This window comes from Folsomia candida, unplaced genomic scaffold (genome assembly GCF_002217175.1).
Source record: "Folsomia candida strain VU population unplaced genomic scaffold, ASM221717v1 Fcan01_Sc009, whole genome shotgun sequence".
Lineage (NCBI taxonomy): Eukaryota > Metazoa > Arthropoda > Collembola > Entomobryomorpha > Isotomidae > Folsomia > Folsomia candida.
Window position 1 is genome coordinate 4,486,089 of NW_019091201.1, and position 18,346 is coordinate 4,504,434.

The 18,346-nt window shown below is 36.9% G+C and overlaps 1 protein-coding gene across 8 annotated transcripts in view; it reads left to right on the top strand.

The window, feature by feature from the left end:
- LOC110853970 overlaps window positions 1-18,346 on the top strand; it is a 94,141-nt gene that overhangs the window by 59,606 nt on the left and 16,189 nt on the right. For 7 of the 8 annotated variants that reach the window (XM_035854725.1, XM_035854726.1, XM_035854730.1 and 4 more), the window contains exons 4-13: window positions 581-686; window positions 3,305-3,421; window positions 3,590-3,754; window positions 5,814-5,849; window positions 6,399-6,479; window positions 10,355-10,534; window positions 15,231-15,263; window positions 15,419-15,467; window positions 15,634-15,718; window positions 17,691-17,802. In XM_035854725.1, the coding sequence (XP_035710618.1) occupies window positions 581-686; window positions 3,305-3,421; window positions 3,590-3,754; window positions 5,814-5,849; window positions 6,399-6,479; window positions 10,355-10,534; window positions 15,231-15,263; window positions 15,419-15,467; window positions 15,634-15,718; window positions 17,691-17,802 (964 nt within the window). The remainder of the gene's footprint in view (window positions 1-580; window positions 687-3,304; window positions 3,422-3,589; window positions 3,755-5,813; window positions 5,850-6,398; window positions 6,480-10,354; window positions 10,535-15,230; window positions 15,264-15,418; window positions 15,468-15,633; window positions 15,719-17,690; window positions 17,803-18,346) is intronic. The other variant, XM_035854727.1, reaches the window with a different exon arrangement.

The window sequence follows — 18,346 nt, forward strand, 5'->3', positions numbered from 1 at the left end:
CTCTACTTTCTCTCTTTCTTGTGGTTAGATCAGACTACTTATGTAGACGTAATCTGTAAATGAGGATTTATCCACTTATATTTGTCCCACTTTTTGTACTTATCGTCCAATCGGAATTAGTATAGGTAAGAGGAGCTTATTTTGTATCAAAAATCTATACACGTGTCTGAAAATATTAAGCTGTTTGTGTGTGGGGTATTTATGTATGTGACACTTTTCATGTACGTAATTCCAGGCATTTTGGGCACGCCATTTATTGTAACTTTGGTGTTATGGTGGGTTGCATCAATTTAAACGGGAGGTCAATTCGGCGTACTATATTTCTAAATAAATTTCCGACTGTCTGGAATTTTCGATTTGAAAATAAATTTCTGGCATTTTGGGCATGAAAATAAATTTCACGCTTCTCGCGCGTTATAATAAATTCCCGGGAATTTATTCTAAAATTGGGCTTATAATAAAAAATAAGTTTAAATATGGACATTCTATATAAATGGCTAAATTCCGTAATCATCAGCATAAGCACAACGCTACTAATTTATAAAAATACTCAAAAAATGGTTTGTTTTTAATATTGCAGACCACCCGGAAGCAGTGCTCTATTCCAGATTTGGGAAACGTTGTTACAAGAGGTCGAAATAGATTCGCAGGTCCATTCCGACATTTCCGGTTCATTCGGACGACAGGTAACTAACAAGACTACAAAATCTATTTAACATAATGTGTACAAAAAATACGAAATATTTTTCTTCGAAATACCAAAAAATTTCAATTTCTACGAAATACTTTTCTTCGAAATACCAAAAAATTTAAATCTCAACAAAATACTTTTCTCCAAAATACTAAGAAATTCAAATTAACGAAATACTTTTATTCGAAATACCAAGAAATTTAAATTTCTAGGAAATATTTTTCTTTTCTTTTCAAACCCTTCCGCTTTTGTTTCCCTTTTTACACGATATGCAAGCCAAGCATGCCCAAAATAATAGCCTTTTCCAAGAAGAATTAAATCCATCCGTAGCTTTCAACTTTCTCCCAAAGAAATGAAAGGCAGCATGCAATTTCGCCCACGAGGAGAGAAAGGCGAAAGGCGAACGCCAATATTGAGTAGTTGGGAAGAAAATGCCAATAAGATGGAGCACTTGAAATCTATTACCTGTCCAATTTCGCAGCCACGTTTAACCTTCACCTCCCATTTTCTCTCCACCCAAGAAATCATCATCGTACGTACACTGTTAAAATTCTGGTAGAGTCGCATATATACTTGTATTGATTTGGTAATAACTTCCTACCGCATTGGTAATAGTTTGTTTCTGAGTGGTAAATTTTTCCCCAGCACAACATTCTAAAAGGTAATGCCCGTTATTATGTACGTCCTTGATGGTAGACCCATGTACTCCCGTCAGTAATGATTTAATACCAGATTTCTAAGACTGCAGAGTCACATATATACCCTGTACTTGCATTGATTTGGTAATAACTTCCTACCGGATTGGTAGTAGATAGTTTGTTTCTGTGTGGTAAATTTTTCATTACCATAACGTGACTAAACAATGTAATGCTCATTATTATCAGGGCCGGTAGTCATATAAATATGCACTCCGGTCAGTAATGATTTAATACCAGTTTTCTAGGATTTTATACGCTTAAAAATATGGTAGTCAGATATACATTCCGTTTACTGGTATTGATTTGGTAATAACTTCCTTAGTAGTGGTTCGTTCCTCCGTGGTAAATTATTCATTGCCACAACATTGCTAAACGGTAATGCCCGTTATTGCCAGTGCCGGTAGAGTCATATATTTACTCCGGTCAGTAACGATTTAATACCAGTTTTCTAAGAGTGCAGATACGTATAAACCATGCCAAACGTCCAACGCAATAATGCTGGCCTCATAGAAACACTTGTTTTGTTCCACCCACCACGCTACCCAGCACACGATTTCCCTGTGTTATCTTATCGAAACTTCAGAGACAAGACACAACCCGATACAAAGAGAGAACATAAATCAGGCACAAAATTATTTTATTGAAAGCAATAAAAATCACGTGTGATGTACGTACACACGTAAACCATGGGCTGAGGAGAGATGAGATCATTGAGAGAAAGCACATCATATACGAACTGCTGCTGTCCAGAGATTGAATTTGCCATATCCTGACTGAAATACCAAGAAAACCGGAATCGATACGATCCGTACGTGTGCTGGTAGTATCATTACGCGATGATAGAAATGGTAATCAGGTAGGCAGGCAGGCAGATCAATTCATGTGCAGGCAGATCGTGTATGTATGTATGTATGTACATGCACACAGTGGCCGCGGAAGCCGTGGGGACATCGGGGGACATTAACATTGTAGGATAAGATATTTAACATGGGGAGATAATGCGGACATCGAATAACCGTGGGGACATTGTCCCTATGTTTCAACGCTTCCGCGGCCACTGCATCATGTGCATACATTTGAGTAGCCTGAATTCTTCCAGTGGCCGCGAAAGCCGTGGGGACATCGGGGGACATTAATAATGCAGGATAGGGGAGGGGGAGGTTTATATAAGGTGCACAGATGATGCGGATGTCGAACAACCTTGGGGACATTGTCCCTCTGTCCACACACGCTTCCGCGGCCACTGCATACACAGTGCAACTCGTATGCATGTATATGCGTTATCTCATCGCTGATCTTTCAGAGGAGAAAGTTCTGAATGGAGGAAAATTTCTAGGAAAATGAAATGGCAAAGGAGTCGGATATGCTTATTAATCTGGACGGCAGCATTGATTTTTTTACCTTTTTTGCGTACCACGTGCTGCGAATCGCTTGGAAATTTATGAGCTAGAACAAATAACGTAACGCTTCATAGATATGTCAAAGGTCGCAAAGATGTGAGGAACTAAATAATCAAATTTTATTGCATGTGCTGATTCATGATTTCGAATAATGTCAGATACAAATGGCACAAACCTGTCATGCTAGAAATGTGTACCTTAAATCAAAAGACTTCGTGGAAACGACGGGGGAACTTGTGTTTCATTATAATTTAGGGGGGGGGGGGAATTATTCGTATTTAGCCGATAGCTAAGCGAGTTTAAAAGCTTGGCTCAAGATGGAAAAACCATCAAATTCCCGCCTGATTAGTGTTCATCAGTAGATCCGATCGTTTTTTTTAATCCGACCATCAGTATAATAGGGATAAAATTTGAAAATCGGATCGGATCCATGTTACAGAAAACGGTCGGATCGGATTATACCGGATTATCACAATTGAATACATCCTAATTGTTTGTATTTTCTGTCTTTCCAGATAGCAAGGCCCCTCCTGGAGAAGACGTTTTGTTTAAAAATTCAATCCAGGAAAGTTTTCGCACATCGTGAGAGTTTCGAGACTGTCCTCAGTAAAGCAGAGTCCTTGTTGGCCAGTGTAAGTTGTATATCACGTATCTACTAAAAAATGCAAAAAATGGGATATTTTTTTAAAGAACTTATAAAGAAGTACATTACTTACCTATCTTCGAAAAAATGTGAAAATTCCCCATTTTTTCAAGAACCCATTAAGAAACTCGCTAACTTTCTCTTTGCTTTCTCTCAGGCATACCGGGACTACAACGACGCGTGTCTGCAGCACATTCAGGGTGGAAACAATGCAACGCTGGCTAATTATTATGACGCCCATAACGCTTACGTTCAGCAATTGAAGGGAACTAATGCCATGTATCGGGAATACCACAACGAGACCTTGCCCGCTCTGCTCCAGGTGAGCTGGATGGAAAATTATTTCTAAGGGAAAACTGCACGTGCAAATTACCTTCGTAATTTAGTGGGACATCTACCCTTAGGTTTGCTGCGATTACCATTATTATTTAGGGGAAGGGTACTTTTTGTGATCGATTTGTCTGTCCGTCCATCTCTGAGCAAGATGGCACTCACCTTTTTTAAAATTTCTGGTTTCCGATATTTGAACTTTCTTAAGCAGAAGGAAGCTTGTAAGGTGATCTTGTAGTTCTAAAGGTCACGGGACAGGTCATAGGTCATAATATGCTAATTTAACAATTCTGTAACTTCTGTTGATGCAATTTGCTAAAATAATTCGAAGATTTCAGGGAATTTATTATTTTAGAAAGTTAAACTCTGTTTCCGGATATCTTATTTTTAAAGTAAGCGGGAATTCGTTGAGGTCAAAAGGTCACGACAATAGTTCATAGGTCAGAATATGCTGCCTTCTGCTGCTTAAAATTAAAAAAAATAATTTGAAGATTTTAAGTAGATAGTTAATTATTTTAAAAATTTTAATTCTATTTCCGGATTCAATTAGTCAGGCAACTTTGAAGGTCAAAAGGTCGCAGGTCACAATAACCCAGTTTCCGCTACTTCATTACATCCTCTACTCCACATTACTTTATTACTAACCCAACTTTCTCAATTAATGGAGGCGTTATGTCGGAATTAGTTTTTTTTTTACCTGGGCACCTTAAGCCGTGGGAGGAGGACATGTCGCACTTGGTTTACCAGCCAATTACTCACATGTCAAATTTATGTACAGCCACGTTTGCTCAGGCCTCATTACGTTCGACTTTCTCTTTTTCTCCGGGAACGGAACGGTATTTCAAATTCGGGAATAATAATGGCTTTATAATACGCGTATTATCAAAGAGACAGCCAAAGCTGGGTGAATGAAAAGCACGAATCGCGAGGTAAATGAAGCGATTCATCGATTATACAGGCTGATGGAGTGTGTCAAAAATGAGTTATGCGGCCTCTTAACGGGCAACTTCTATCTGAAATAATAATCCTGTCGGTAGGGATGCTTCATTTAAATATTAGCGTAGGACGGATATGCAGGCTTGGAAAAATTCAGAAAGTATTTTTTTCTAAAAAACGTAAAAACTATTTTTTTAATGTGCATAAAATTTTTTTTGACAATATTTCTTCAAATCGTTATTTTTGTTAATTCGATCCGCAATTTTTGAGGATTCATTTTAAGGGATGCTGCATTTATTAGCGTAGGACGGATATGTATTTTTTGAAATATTGAGGAATTTAAAAAAATATAAAAAAATTTCCAAAATGTGTATTTTTCTGACCTTACATCTTTCTTAAAATCATAACTTTTTAAATAAGATGCTTAATTTTTTTGTACCTTAAGTTTATATATTTTTTATCGTCACAGAATTGACACAATTTTTGGAAAATAGTCTGAAATATAGTTAGTTACATACTTCGAAAATCCAAGAAATATTGAGAATTTATTCACGTAAATTTTAATAAGTTGTAACAAAACAGACCCACAAACTTTCTCAGATGTGCGTCAGTCTTCGAAAATAAATAACTATCTATTATTACCGAAAAATAATTTGCTCTCAAGTCAAGTATAGAACAGCATCTTTGTACAAATTGTATGCAGATCAATGACACTTTAATGGTCTCAAGCCATTAAAGTCGTCCAACCATCTAGAAAAAACTCGCTTTCACCACTTTCACAATTCATCTCTGGTCCAGGTTTTGATCTATTTTTACCCACTTTCTCAATTATTCTGACAGTTCCAACCCACGTTTTCGTACCACGATCCATCTCGCAAAGTTATTCTTGTCTCTAAACACTAAAAATTGCGCTATCCATTATTCTAATAATACAATAAATTGCATTATCTCCCTCTCTCGTGGCGATACCCACGTTATCGAACATCTCACACATTTATTCTTACCTCCACTAAAAATTGTGCCACCCACTATTCTACTTAATAATAGTAGAATACGGATTCATAATTGCATTATCTTTCGAGTGGCGCAATTCCTTAAAAAAATATTGTTTGTAGGTCACGAAGCAGACCGACATGACCTATAATAGCCTCGTAAGTGGGTGTATCTTGTCTCTTGCGTAACACGCTACTGCTCGCCTCGCTGCTTGCACCACCCACCCACCCACAAAAAATTTAGCCTGAATAAAGGTACGCGGAGGGCAGTGCCGGCGGAAGTTGAGGGGACATTGTGAGATAGGGCTTATTAACATAGGCAGAATATGAATTTTATGAAATTCTTAGGAACAATGTCCCTCTGTCCGCACACTTCCGCCGCCACTGCGCGGAGGGTTTAATTCATGTCAGATTGACAAATTGGGCCAACATGATCCCATGAATGGTTAAAAGGACTATTTGTCACCACCAAGCACAAATTTGGAATTTACGTGACGTGTGTGTCTTATAAGTGAGGAAATGAGGCTGCTCCGAGGAAATAATGATGTCGTAGAAAAGAGAAAGCGTGGAAGAGAAAGCACGGCTGCCAAGTAATAATAACGCTGCTGCTGCTGATGCTAATGCTCGTTCATACTTTCACCACCACCATTTTGTTAGTTATGTATGCCGCTTTCTTAATGTTGAAGATGGGTCGTCTTTTTTGTACAGGAATTGGAGGAGGTGTACGTCGACTTGGTCAACACGCTGTCAGAATCCATCCTCCTGGGGTCGGAGATCGTGTCGGGAAGGGTGAGTGGAATATTTTTCTACTTTTATATTTAAAAAATAGTTATTTATTAACAATAAAATTTAGAAATTTTGGAATATTTTGAATATTAATTTTGGACAACTTTCTCCAGTGAGAAATGTCTTAAATTTGATACGTGTTTCGGGCAAGGTGAATTTGAGATTTAAAAAATTCCCGTGATAAGCTACCTTTATACTTCACTCGTTGGTAATTTTCGTTTATTTTGAGGCACTTATAACATTGGTACAAGTATGTCATTTACTTGCAATAAGATTTAGAAATTTTCGTATATTTTGCACACTAATTTTTTGAAAACTTTCTCCACTGAGAAATATCTTAAAAATTCAATGCGAACTTGACATACAAAATTCACGTGATAAGCTGCATTTAAACGTTACTCGTTTACTAATTTATGCCATAATATTGACGCAATTGTGTCATTTATTTTTCACACTAATTTTTGGATACGTTCTCCAGTGAGAAATATCTTAAAATTCGAAATTCGAGTTTCGGGGAATTTGAGATAACAAATTTCACATGGTTGATAATCTGCCTTTGTGCTTCACTCATTTTCTAATTTGCTCCATAGTTGAACCACAACATTGGCGCAAGTTAGTAACAAAAACGCACTTATCCTCATCACGTACTCCACTTTCACCTGCACGATTATTAAAAGTAGGGCAGAAATTTTCAGAGAAAGTGATTAGCTTCTCGTGGAAACTTTTCATACCAGGAAACTTAACTCTTCTTCTTCTTTTTCTCATGATTAACAAAAAGTCAATTGTTTGGATAAGAAAAACAAGTGGAATTTTCTCAATTTCCTCTCCTACGAGGAAGTTTATTCGTGATTAAAACTTTTTCTCCGGAAATTCGCCTTACGTAGTTCAAGAAGAAGATCTTCTTCCACGGTTGTTATCTTAATATTGGTCGGGTAACAGTGGCCGCGGAAGGCGTGGGGACATCTGGGGACATTAACTTTGTAGGATGGGGGAGGGATGGGTTTGTATAAGATGGGCAGATGATGGAGACATCGAATAACTGTGAGGACATTGTCCCTTTGTCCCCACCTTTCCGCCGCCACTGTTGGGTAATGGAACGGAGGAACGAAAAGTTTGGGTTTGATGAGTCAAAAATGAGCCAAACTTCATCAAGAGGAGAAAACAATCCTACACACGACAAGTTGATGCGACTTTGCTTCTTGCTCACTTGTTAGCTTAGCTTACGATCATTTCATTAGTGTCAGTTTGTGTTTGTTAAGAGAGTATGTAAGGGTAGAGTAGTACGGTGGTAAAGACATGAAAATAAGTGCGACAAACAAGGGATATCTCCCAGCGTATGCTCTCTGATTTTGAGCAAATTAGTGTGAATCGATGACAAATTTAATTAGTATGAAATTTGCGAAAGACACGATCTCCCAATGGGCACGTTTGGCAGAGATGTTTGCATCCCAAGAGGAAAAAAACGCGCAGTAAAGGCGAGAAATTCTACACTTTCCAAATTTACTGCGCGTTTTTTCCTCTTCGGATGCAAATATCTCGGCCAAACGTGTCCATTGGGAGATCGCGTCTTTCGCAATTTTCATCCTAGCTAAATTTATGATCGATTGACGCTAGTTTGATCAAAATTGGACAGCATACACTGGCCAACCTCCCTTGTGAGTGGATCTCTCACCATACAACTCTATTCTTAAAGAAAAGTTTTTGTCTGAAGAGACGATTTAATTGTTTGTTTTTTTCGTCCAGATATTTTCGAACTGTGACTTATTTTGTGTAGGACAGTAATTACACGAACTTGTAATTGGGAGTAGAATAGATACACGTACATATGTAGTCATTCCCTGGCGTGGGAGGTGGGAGGGGAAGACCTTTTCGTGTTAAAGCCGTGTTACAGAAAAATCCAATTACATTGATTGAGTATAAAATTAATTGAATTAATGATCCCAAGATAATATTTTCGAAGTAGAAAAAGTTCGTCAAGAGACTCATTTTCTAACAATTTTTGCAAAATTGCGATCCAATTTCAGGTTCAGTTTGACTTAAACATTAAACCTGAAATTTTAGAATTTTGTAAAATTCCTACTCAATTTAGGAATCAGTTTGACTCAAACCTACGACTTCATAAATTCAATAATGGTTTAAATTTCCCAAAAATTTGTTAATACGTACACAACAAATTATTTTTCACCAATAAATCCGCAACAAATCAGGTTTTGTAACAATTTTCCAAAATAGATCCGTGAAACTCCTACACTTTTCACCCAACAGAAAAACAGTAATTGATCAAACAGTCCAATAAACAAATGAAGATTGATACTTCCCTTTCTCTCAGCGAAAATACAAGCACGACCCTTCGTGCCATCACATTTTATCGTGCATGCAACACATCTCTCTCACTTTCACCTACCCAAACCCAGTGGCCGCGGAAGCCGTGGGGACATTTGGGGACATTAATATCGTAGGATAGGGGAGGGAGGGTTTTATGTAACATGGGCGGATGATGCGGACATTTAACAACCGTGAGGACATTGTCCCTATGTCCCCGCCTTTCCGCGGCTACTGCCATACCCAAACCACCACCACAACTTTCTCCAATTTGCACATTCCCCCAGGGACGTTCCGCTCGCAGCTTCGTCAATGTGACATCTACTCTCTAACAAGTTTTCCTTGCGCTATTTTTACACAAAAACACGCTGGGAGAAAGTCACTACTTATTTCATTTCATTCATGATTCATTTACCGCAGGAGACAAACGTCGAGAAGTCGAGCCTTTTAGGGAAAATGTAAATTCGCTAAAGAAAATTCCTACAGCATGATTTATTATTTACGATGCGACTGGTGACGCTATCATCGATGATGAGGTTACGTACGCAGGGAAATGATCAAGGTTTTTTTGAGAGTTTGTTACATTTTTTGCAGAGCAAAGCGAGAAGTGCAAGAAATACGAGGTGCAAGAAACTGCAAGAAAGTGCAAGATATATCATACCTGTTCACCTTCATTCATTTGACTGATTATGATAATGAATGACGGTGAATGAAAATGAATTTCCTGTCATGTGTGTGAATGAAAATGACCGAAGGATTCCGTCATTTCAGATGAATTACAGTGAATGAAAGGACTTTTCACTCACTTCATTTTTCACCCTATGCTTAATACATGGGGTGAAGTAAGAAACGAAGTCGGATGAAGTGAAATGAATTCGAAAGAAAATGAGTGAATGTGAATGAAAGTCTTCAGTCAGAAATTTGGATGACTGAATTTTGAATGAAAACTAAATTTTTGAACAGGCATGCAAAATAGGCACCATCTAGCCGTATATCGGCGGGGCGTAGTTTCTCGCACCTTGCATTTCTTGCAGGTCAAAATATTTACCTGCAAGTAACCACTTTTTCCCCGTTATTTCTTATCTTTCGAATTTCTAAAAAATCTTGCCATCGAGAATCTGGTCAAGGTGAATCTGTGTACTAATTGAGCATTTAAAAAAATCGCTCTATTTTTAAAAATGGCGTCGAAATCTCTCAAAATTCTAAAAATCTTACAATACTAATCTGCCCATCCACATTTCTTGATTTTCTGATAAAATCATACTTGTTTTAAGATTTGTACCATGCTTCTTGTATGCAAAATCAAATGCGAAGTGCAAAAACTGGGAGAAATGTGCGTCATCTAGCCAGGCACCGTGTGAAGTATAGCGCCGGGGCTTAGTTTTTTTGCACGTTGCATTTCTTACAGGTCGAAATATTCACCTGCAAGAAACCACTTTCTCCCCATTATTTCTTGCACGTGGTTACTTTTCACCCGAAAATCACTGGAAATTATGGCTATGCGCGTGTCGATGTCGTCGTATGACCCAAATAATGACGTTTTTCTATTTTTTTAGGCGCAAGAATCCAACCGGAGATATGAAACGTTGGCGTCGGTGTGTCGAAACGTGAACGGTGGTCAAGATTTGAAGGAATATGTGAAAGGAATGGTCATCCCGGCGGCCCCACCACCAGCCAAACACTGCTTCCAGCTTCCTCTTCCTATCATACAGGCTTCCGAAAGTGGTGACCCACAGGTGAGAAAAAAATTACGGCTTCTTTTTAAATTACGATTTTTTTTTAATTGAAACTGTAATTTCTCAAAATTATGGTCAATTTCAATTTTAACTCCAAAATTATCAATCTATTATTGCTTGCATCAAATTGCACCCAGGTCAAGCATTTTTAAAAGTAGATCAAAGTTTCACAATGTAAATTTTTTATTGCAAAACTTTTTTTCTAAAATTATTCGAACTCTCCATAAATTTTCATTTTGTGATACCAAAAAAATCGTCAATATCACTCAATACATCAAATTTTACCCGATCAAACTCACTTTTTGAAAAAAAATCACTACATATTTTTCGAAAAAATACGCCACATTTTTCCCCACTTATTCCTAAAATTACGCCAAATTTCCATATTATGATAACCCAAAATCACCGAAAATATATTATTGCATCGAATTGCACCCAGATCAAACATTTCTTTGAACATGACAAATCGGAAAATGGTTACGCAATCTGATTCGTGTACACATTTGATTGTGCTGAATACATGAAAGTCATGAATTATTCATCCAGTCACGAAGCGAACCCGGCAAACTTTATGCAATACCAAATTCTATAAGTTTATCTACATACGGACGACGGAGAGACGAGGAAAACAAATTGTGTGCACCTGACAGCACACAATTTCGAGTGCAACATACGTATCGACGATTCGAATTGCCTTGTTTGCTTGAAATGCTTGCCAATCGTGTCCAATTTCTTGTCGTTGAATGAATGAATGATCGCCGTTTAGTGGATGTCTCGTATTATCAAGGTTTCCAGGCTAGGGTTGTATGGGTGCGGATGTCGAGGGCATTTATGCCATGCCATTTATTAATGTGCCATTTGAATTAATGCTTCAAACATAAGTTTGATGCTAAATATGATAAATGCTAAACTATTTATGCGAAATACAAAATGCCCGATATTAATTTTAATGCCCACAGACACTATGGTCGGTTTAAAAAATAGAGACAAAAAATCTGAGAGGTTATCTGATAGAGAAATAATAATTAAGACAAGGTGAAGGTTCCTGGTCTCTAATGGACAGTAATTTTCATGCCCAAAGTGCCCAATTTTAATTTTTACACCTAAAAATCCTGTCGACTATTATCGAATCTGAATCGAGCATGAAATTCATTTTTATGTCCCGACAATCAGGTACAAATTTTCATGGCAAAAGTGTCCAATTTTAATTTTCATTCCAAAAACTCTTGCTATTTATTATCGTGCTAAAATTGCCTGCAATCTACTTTTACGCCCAAAATGTCTGTTTTTAATGCCTAAAGTGCATATATTTTCATTCAGAATAAATTTTCATGCTTTGACCATCGCGCAACTTTAAAAGTAAAGCCTATTACATATTTCTCTTTGTGTCAAATTACACTCGTCGTCGTTCTTGTACGTTCATATATTCCACTTCAACCCAATCTGACCTTTCTCGCCCTTCTGCACCACGGGACAGACATTTAAACAAGGGAACCTCCTTCCCACCAGACAAAGTAAAGTAAAATTGACCTATAAACAAAACATTCGCAGAACTAATCGAGCCCAGAATAGCTAATGAATAAAAAAGAAACTACTTTTTTACGCTCCGATGTCTGCAAACTTTTTAAAGTAGGCGGAAAACCTAATGGGACCTACACGTCGGTAGAATTTAAAGAAATACAAACCAAATCCGAACTCAAGGATGAGTGATCAATCAAAGATCTTAATTTCCCAGAGAACAAAAACAATAAGATGTTTCTTAAAGAGCTTCATTTAACTTTTTTTGCAAATTCGCTATCTGCAAAAAAATACGAGGATAGATAAGAGATATTTATATATCTACAGTGTTTCGTTTCTTGCGGGTTTTGCTAAATTTTTTTGCACTCGAAACCAAGCCACGCAAGAAATGCGAGGTGCAAGAAACTGGGAGAAAGTGCAAGAAATATGCGCCATCTAGTTACGCGCCGTATGAAGTATTTATAGCGGCGGGGCGCAGTTTCTTGCGCCTTGCATTTCTTGCAGGTCAAAATATTTACCTGCAAGAAACCACTTTCTTCCCATGATTTTTTGCAATTGGTTACTTACTTTTACCCGAAACACTGGTTTCATTCACCTCTTTGCAAATTCGCTACCTGCAAAAAGTACGAAAAGAGATACAAATTTACATACATAGACCGTGTTTATACCGGCCCAACTTTATTTCAAGACAATTCATCTTCATGAAAACATTTATGGGCGATCTGTCGCTTTCTCTTGGCTAAAATTGCGTAAATATTCTAGTCTGATTTCCTCCCTTTCTTTCTTTCTTTCCTCTCCGATAAGTAAAGTAAGATTGATCTTGGATCTCGGTGGCGGAAAAAGTGTGTGAAATAAAACTTATTTACTTTACTTTTAGGCGGAATATTATCACTACCGCCCACGTAATTCATTCTCAGTTACCCACACACATACAGTGGCCGCGGAAGCCGTGGGGACATTAACATTGTAGGATGGGGGGAGAGAGGGGTTTATATAAGATGGGCAGATGATGCGGACATCGAACAACCGTGGGGACATTGTCCCTCTGTCCCCACGAGCACGTCCGCGGCCACTGCAGACACACACACACAGCCTGGCGAGATTTATTTATAGTTGGCTGGCTGGCTGGTACGGATTTTATTACGGTTACGTAGTTAATGTATGTATCGTTCCTTAATGGGTGTCTCCTGGGTTGGAATTATTCATTATTTACGGGAAAAGTAGTCCTCCTTATTTTGACATTGATTTGCCCACCCACATCTTTCCCGATAATGATATGATATAACGGAATCGGATTGATGGAATAACAATTGCATAAATAGGATTTCTTATAATGAGAAGAAAATACAGATTTTAATCCAGTCATAAAAATGACTGGGCGCAATTCACGAGTTCATATTGGGCTTTTATGTATTTAGAGTTGTAGAATGTCGGGGGCGTGAAAATAAATTGTCAAAGCATTTTAGGTATGGAAATTACTGTCTGGAATTTTTGGTGAAAATAAATGCATAGCATTTCATTTTGAACATGAAAGTTTGAGCTGAGAATTTAGGAAATGAGAATTAATTCTGAGAATTTTTGACTGAAAATAAATTCATGGAATTTTAGGTATGAATATTAATCACTGCGATTTTTACATAAAAATAATTCCCTGGCACTTTTCGCATGAAAGTAATTTAAAATAATTTAGCATTTTTCGCATGAAAATAATTCCCAGGCATTTCCTAGATTTTATAGAATTATGGCATTTCATGTATCAAGGCATAAATTTAAATTCTGGCCAAAAACGGCACGCCATAAATTCTTAGCTGTCCTTCACATGCATCACCACAAGTACAACTCTACCTCCTTCCTAGTACACAGTGTTTCTTTGCCCCATCATAGATTCCCAATGACCTACAAAGCTCCTCGCATTACCATTACTTTACTACTTCAAGGTGAAAGTGGATAAGGTTTACGGCTTTGTGTACACAGCACTACATTTCTACATACAACCAGTGGCCGCGGAAGCGGTGGGGACATCGGGGGACATTGCCATTGTAGGATAGGGGAATGAGGGGTTTATTTAACATGGACAGATGATGCCAAGCGTGAGGACATTGTCCCTATTTTGTCCCCACGCCTCCGCGGCCACTGCATACAACTCTATGTATTTTCTGTTATATGGAATTTTGCGACTCTTTCTCTCGCTTTCCCTCTTCTTCATCTCGAATTGAGAGGAAAACTCGATAAAAAGTTCATGAGCTTCTATCATCCTAAGGTTTTTCACAGAATTACCTCCTTCTGAATTCTCAATTTATTGAGCTTGGCGCACCATTTCAGGAAATTTATTACTTAACTAGACACATACAATACAATTGACGGATAAGATGACCAGACCAGACCACACAGGCAGACAGACCAGTGGCCGCGGAAGCGTGGGGACAGAGAGACAATGTCCCCACGCTTGTTCGATGTCCACATTATCTCCCCATCTTATATAAACCCCTCCCTCCCCTATCCAACAATGTTAATGTCCCCAGATGTCCACACGGCTTCGGCGGCCACTGATTGTGTACCCAGTAAAATGACACCTGCTTTTCTTTAGGACGAGCGTATGGCCGTGTAATATGAGAAATTTAAGATGGGGCTCATTTCCAGTGAAAGCAAACGTGTCCATGTAACTGGATCTGTCTGGCTACTTAGTTTGGTGATCATCATCGTCACATCCGGTTTCTGCTTTCAAGGACGCAATTTGACGTTATTTTTGCTAGAAAAGATACAATTTGAAATTTGATGTGGGTCTCGGATAAAATAAATTACGAGGAAATGTGTGAAACTAGATTTATTTCGGTCTCACACAACACAACTGAAAAAAGTTGAGTTGATGTTTCTTTTACATTTTACACGCGTTTCAAAATAACAATGAAAATGAAACAATTCAAAATTTGAAGTGGTAATAATTTCCTAGATAAAATAAATTACGGGAAAATGAGTAAAAGTATTTATTTATAAGATATAAATTTATTTTGGTCGTTTCACACAACTAAAAAACTGAAGTGTTATTGTACACATTTCAAAATAAGGCCGAAAACGAAACAAATTTTTGGCTGAGATTCCGATAGAAACTTTTATGTCCTATAAATGCCGAGCAGCTCAATAATTTAGACTGACGCGTGTTTTTCATGTTGTTTTTCAGGATCTTTCCCATGTGCCAATATTGAAGGAGGAGGTGAGTACTATTTTATTTACTGCTTTATTTACGATTTTATTTATGATCTGCAGCATATTATGTTCAAAATTCAATAACAATATGGCACAAAGTTCAATCTGGTCACACTCCAGAATTTGTATTGACTTATTGTTTCATTTTTCCCCATTTTCTAGGTGATAATGGAACGCCAAGCAGCAGTATCGGCGAGGAATCGTCTCGAAGGTATTTATTTCATACATATTTACCAATTTGTCTCAATATCTCGGCTTCAATTAGGTTAAAATTTAGTAAGAGGTAATATGAGACTAATGAGACGAACTGGTTTTGTATGTATTTTTGCATGAAGCCATATGAAATAAATTAGTTTAACAACTTGCTTCTGATTCAGGATTGCGAAAGGAGATTGCCAGCATGGAATCAGAGATGAAACAATTGCAGGATTCAATGGACACCTTGATCCGAATGCAGGAACGGTGAGAAATTTTTCACTATTTTAGGAAATACATATTTGCTAATGTACAAAATCATAATTCCCTGTAAAAATTAATGTCAATATTTCTGAGCAAATATATTAGCTCAGAGCGAGGTCAATTTTAGCAAGATTTTTCCATATTTTAAGAAATATTGAAAAAAATTATTGGTCAATATGTACATAATTATAAAAATTTTTACAAAGTAATATCCATATTTCCGAGTAAATAAGTATCGTAATCAAAGTAAATTCGGGAGAGATTTTTCCATATTTTAGGAAATATTGGGAATATATATTTTTACAAGAATTTTGTACAAAGTACTAAATATCAATATTTCTGGACAAATATCGTAAAATCGAGGTCAATTCGGGCAGCAAGTATCGTAGAAAAAAATACAAGAAAACGGATCCGGTCGTTAAATCAGACTTTTTTTGTAGGAAGAAGAAAAAAAACCTATTAATTTTTTACGACCATGCCTGAGATCGGATCATGATCCGATTTATTTAGTAGTGTCTTAAAAAAGACGTGAGTAACGTAACGTAATCCTAGCAAAAAACGTGGCAGAAACTACGTACGTACGATTAGTCACGTGTGACATCTCGATTACCATCTCCTTTGGACATGGATCATTCATCAAATCAAATCAAATACTTACTAAAGAGAAGAAGAAAGTAATCTAATCTACGTCGTAATTTTCAGGTCCACCGAGCAAAATCTTAATTAATTATGGGATTAATTATTACCTTAATTTTAGCATTAGTTTAGCCGACTAATCAATAAATGCTACATAATAAAAAGTCTTGATACATGTCTCGTTTTCTCGGAAATTAATAAATCTGGGAGATTTCGATATATTTTGGTGTCATCTTCTCAGAAATTTTCGACAAAATTAATAAATCTGGAGGATTTCGAAACAGGTCTCATTTTACCAGAAATTTGAGCGTAAATTAATTAACCTGGAGGATTTTCATGATACATGTCTCATTTTCTCGGAAATTTGCCACTAAATTAAAGAAGCAAGTTACACGAAAGTAGTTAATCTGGATAACCCAAGGCTATCATCTTTTGTAGTTCAATTGATCTTGATACAGGTCTCATTTTCTCAGAAATTGTCGAGTATTTAATGGAGCACGTTATACGAAATTAATTAATCTGGCCCACCCAAGGCTATCATCTTTTGTGTGGTTTGATTGAATCACTGATTTATGAAATCTGTCAAATTTGCTAAGGGTTAAACGGGGTGGAAAACAAGGTTCAAACTTGTACACACACAAAGTGACACATTTTCTAGTAAATTGAACAATCAGATTCTATTCCATTACTAATTTACCAAGTCATCCATAAGATTCAATGATCTTCTTGTTTGTGACAATGATTCGCTCACCAGAAGAAGTAGTAATTTGGTTCATTAAGTTTTCACCAGTGTTCCAAATGTATAGAAATTTTATGTAAGAGTCTAAAAATCATTTCCGCAAAATTTTCAAAATGAAATTTCAATTTTGTAAAAAATTACTGGAGCATTTTTTCTTTCTCTTGTGTATCTTTGTTATTTCGTTTTTGGATAAAAAAATCCTCGCCTATTGGTAGCATCTAATGAACTAATAATTTAATTCAGTATTTCAAATGCATCTGGATTATACTAGTTTAAATTCATTTCTGCAAAATTTTCAAAATGAAATTTATAAATTTCAATGTTTCTTATTTTGATTTTCTTCTGGTTATTCTGATCTTTTTATTTTTGGGTAAAAAAATCCTCACCCATCAGAAGAACTATTTGATTGAGTATTCCAAATGTATCGAAATTATACGAGTTTAAAAATTATTTCGGCCAAAAGTTTAACGTTTTTAAGAATGATAAAAATCACTGGGATATATCTACTTTCTTTCTATTATTTTAGTCTTCTTTGATTTTGAAAAATTCCCTGATAAGAAAACTTGGCCTTTAATGGAACCCTGTGATTTTCTATTTTAGATCTCTGGACTCGAACCTGTGGAACAAGGCAAACGAGCTTCAAGAAGAAATCAGCATGAAACGGTTTGATCTCCGCGTTGCCCAGATGCACTACGCCGCTTTGAAGTCACAGGTAACCAGCAACGCCGTCCACCCGTTCATAATTTGTGTACTAACGACAAATGTCAAAATTTATATCCGTCCAATTAAATCAAAACGGGTGATCTGGTTTTGACTCTGTCCTCTCTGGTAAAGCTATATAAATTCCCATCGGAAAATTTCTGTGGGTTTCATTTTTTTCAAATTAAAACACATTTTTCCCACGACAGGTGGGAAAAACTGGGTTTTACTGTCCAAAATAGTTCAATTATTTGATTGACTAATTGATAAGAGTGGCTAATTCAATACTAGACGAAGGGATCTAGTAAAAATACACTTTTTTCTACTTCCCACTTATTTAAAATACTGGAGAAAGTGAAAAAATCAATCTGTTCCCATTTTTCACACCTATTTATTTAGGATGGGTGGTAAGAATTGGGAGAAATTCATATTTTCTCACTGCTCTGATAAAGTTTGACACTTTTTCCAATTCACGCGATTCAAAATAGCGGTAAAATGTTGGACAAATTAGCATTTTTCCCGATACCCTAGTAAATTTCAGTTTTACCCGTCATAAC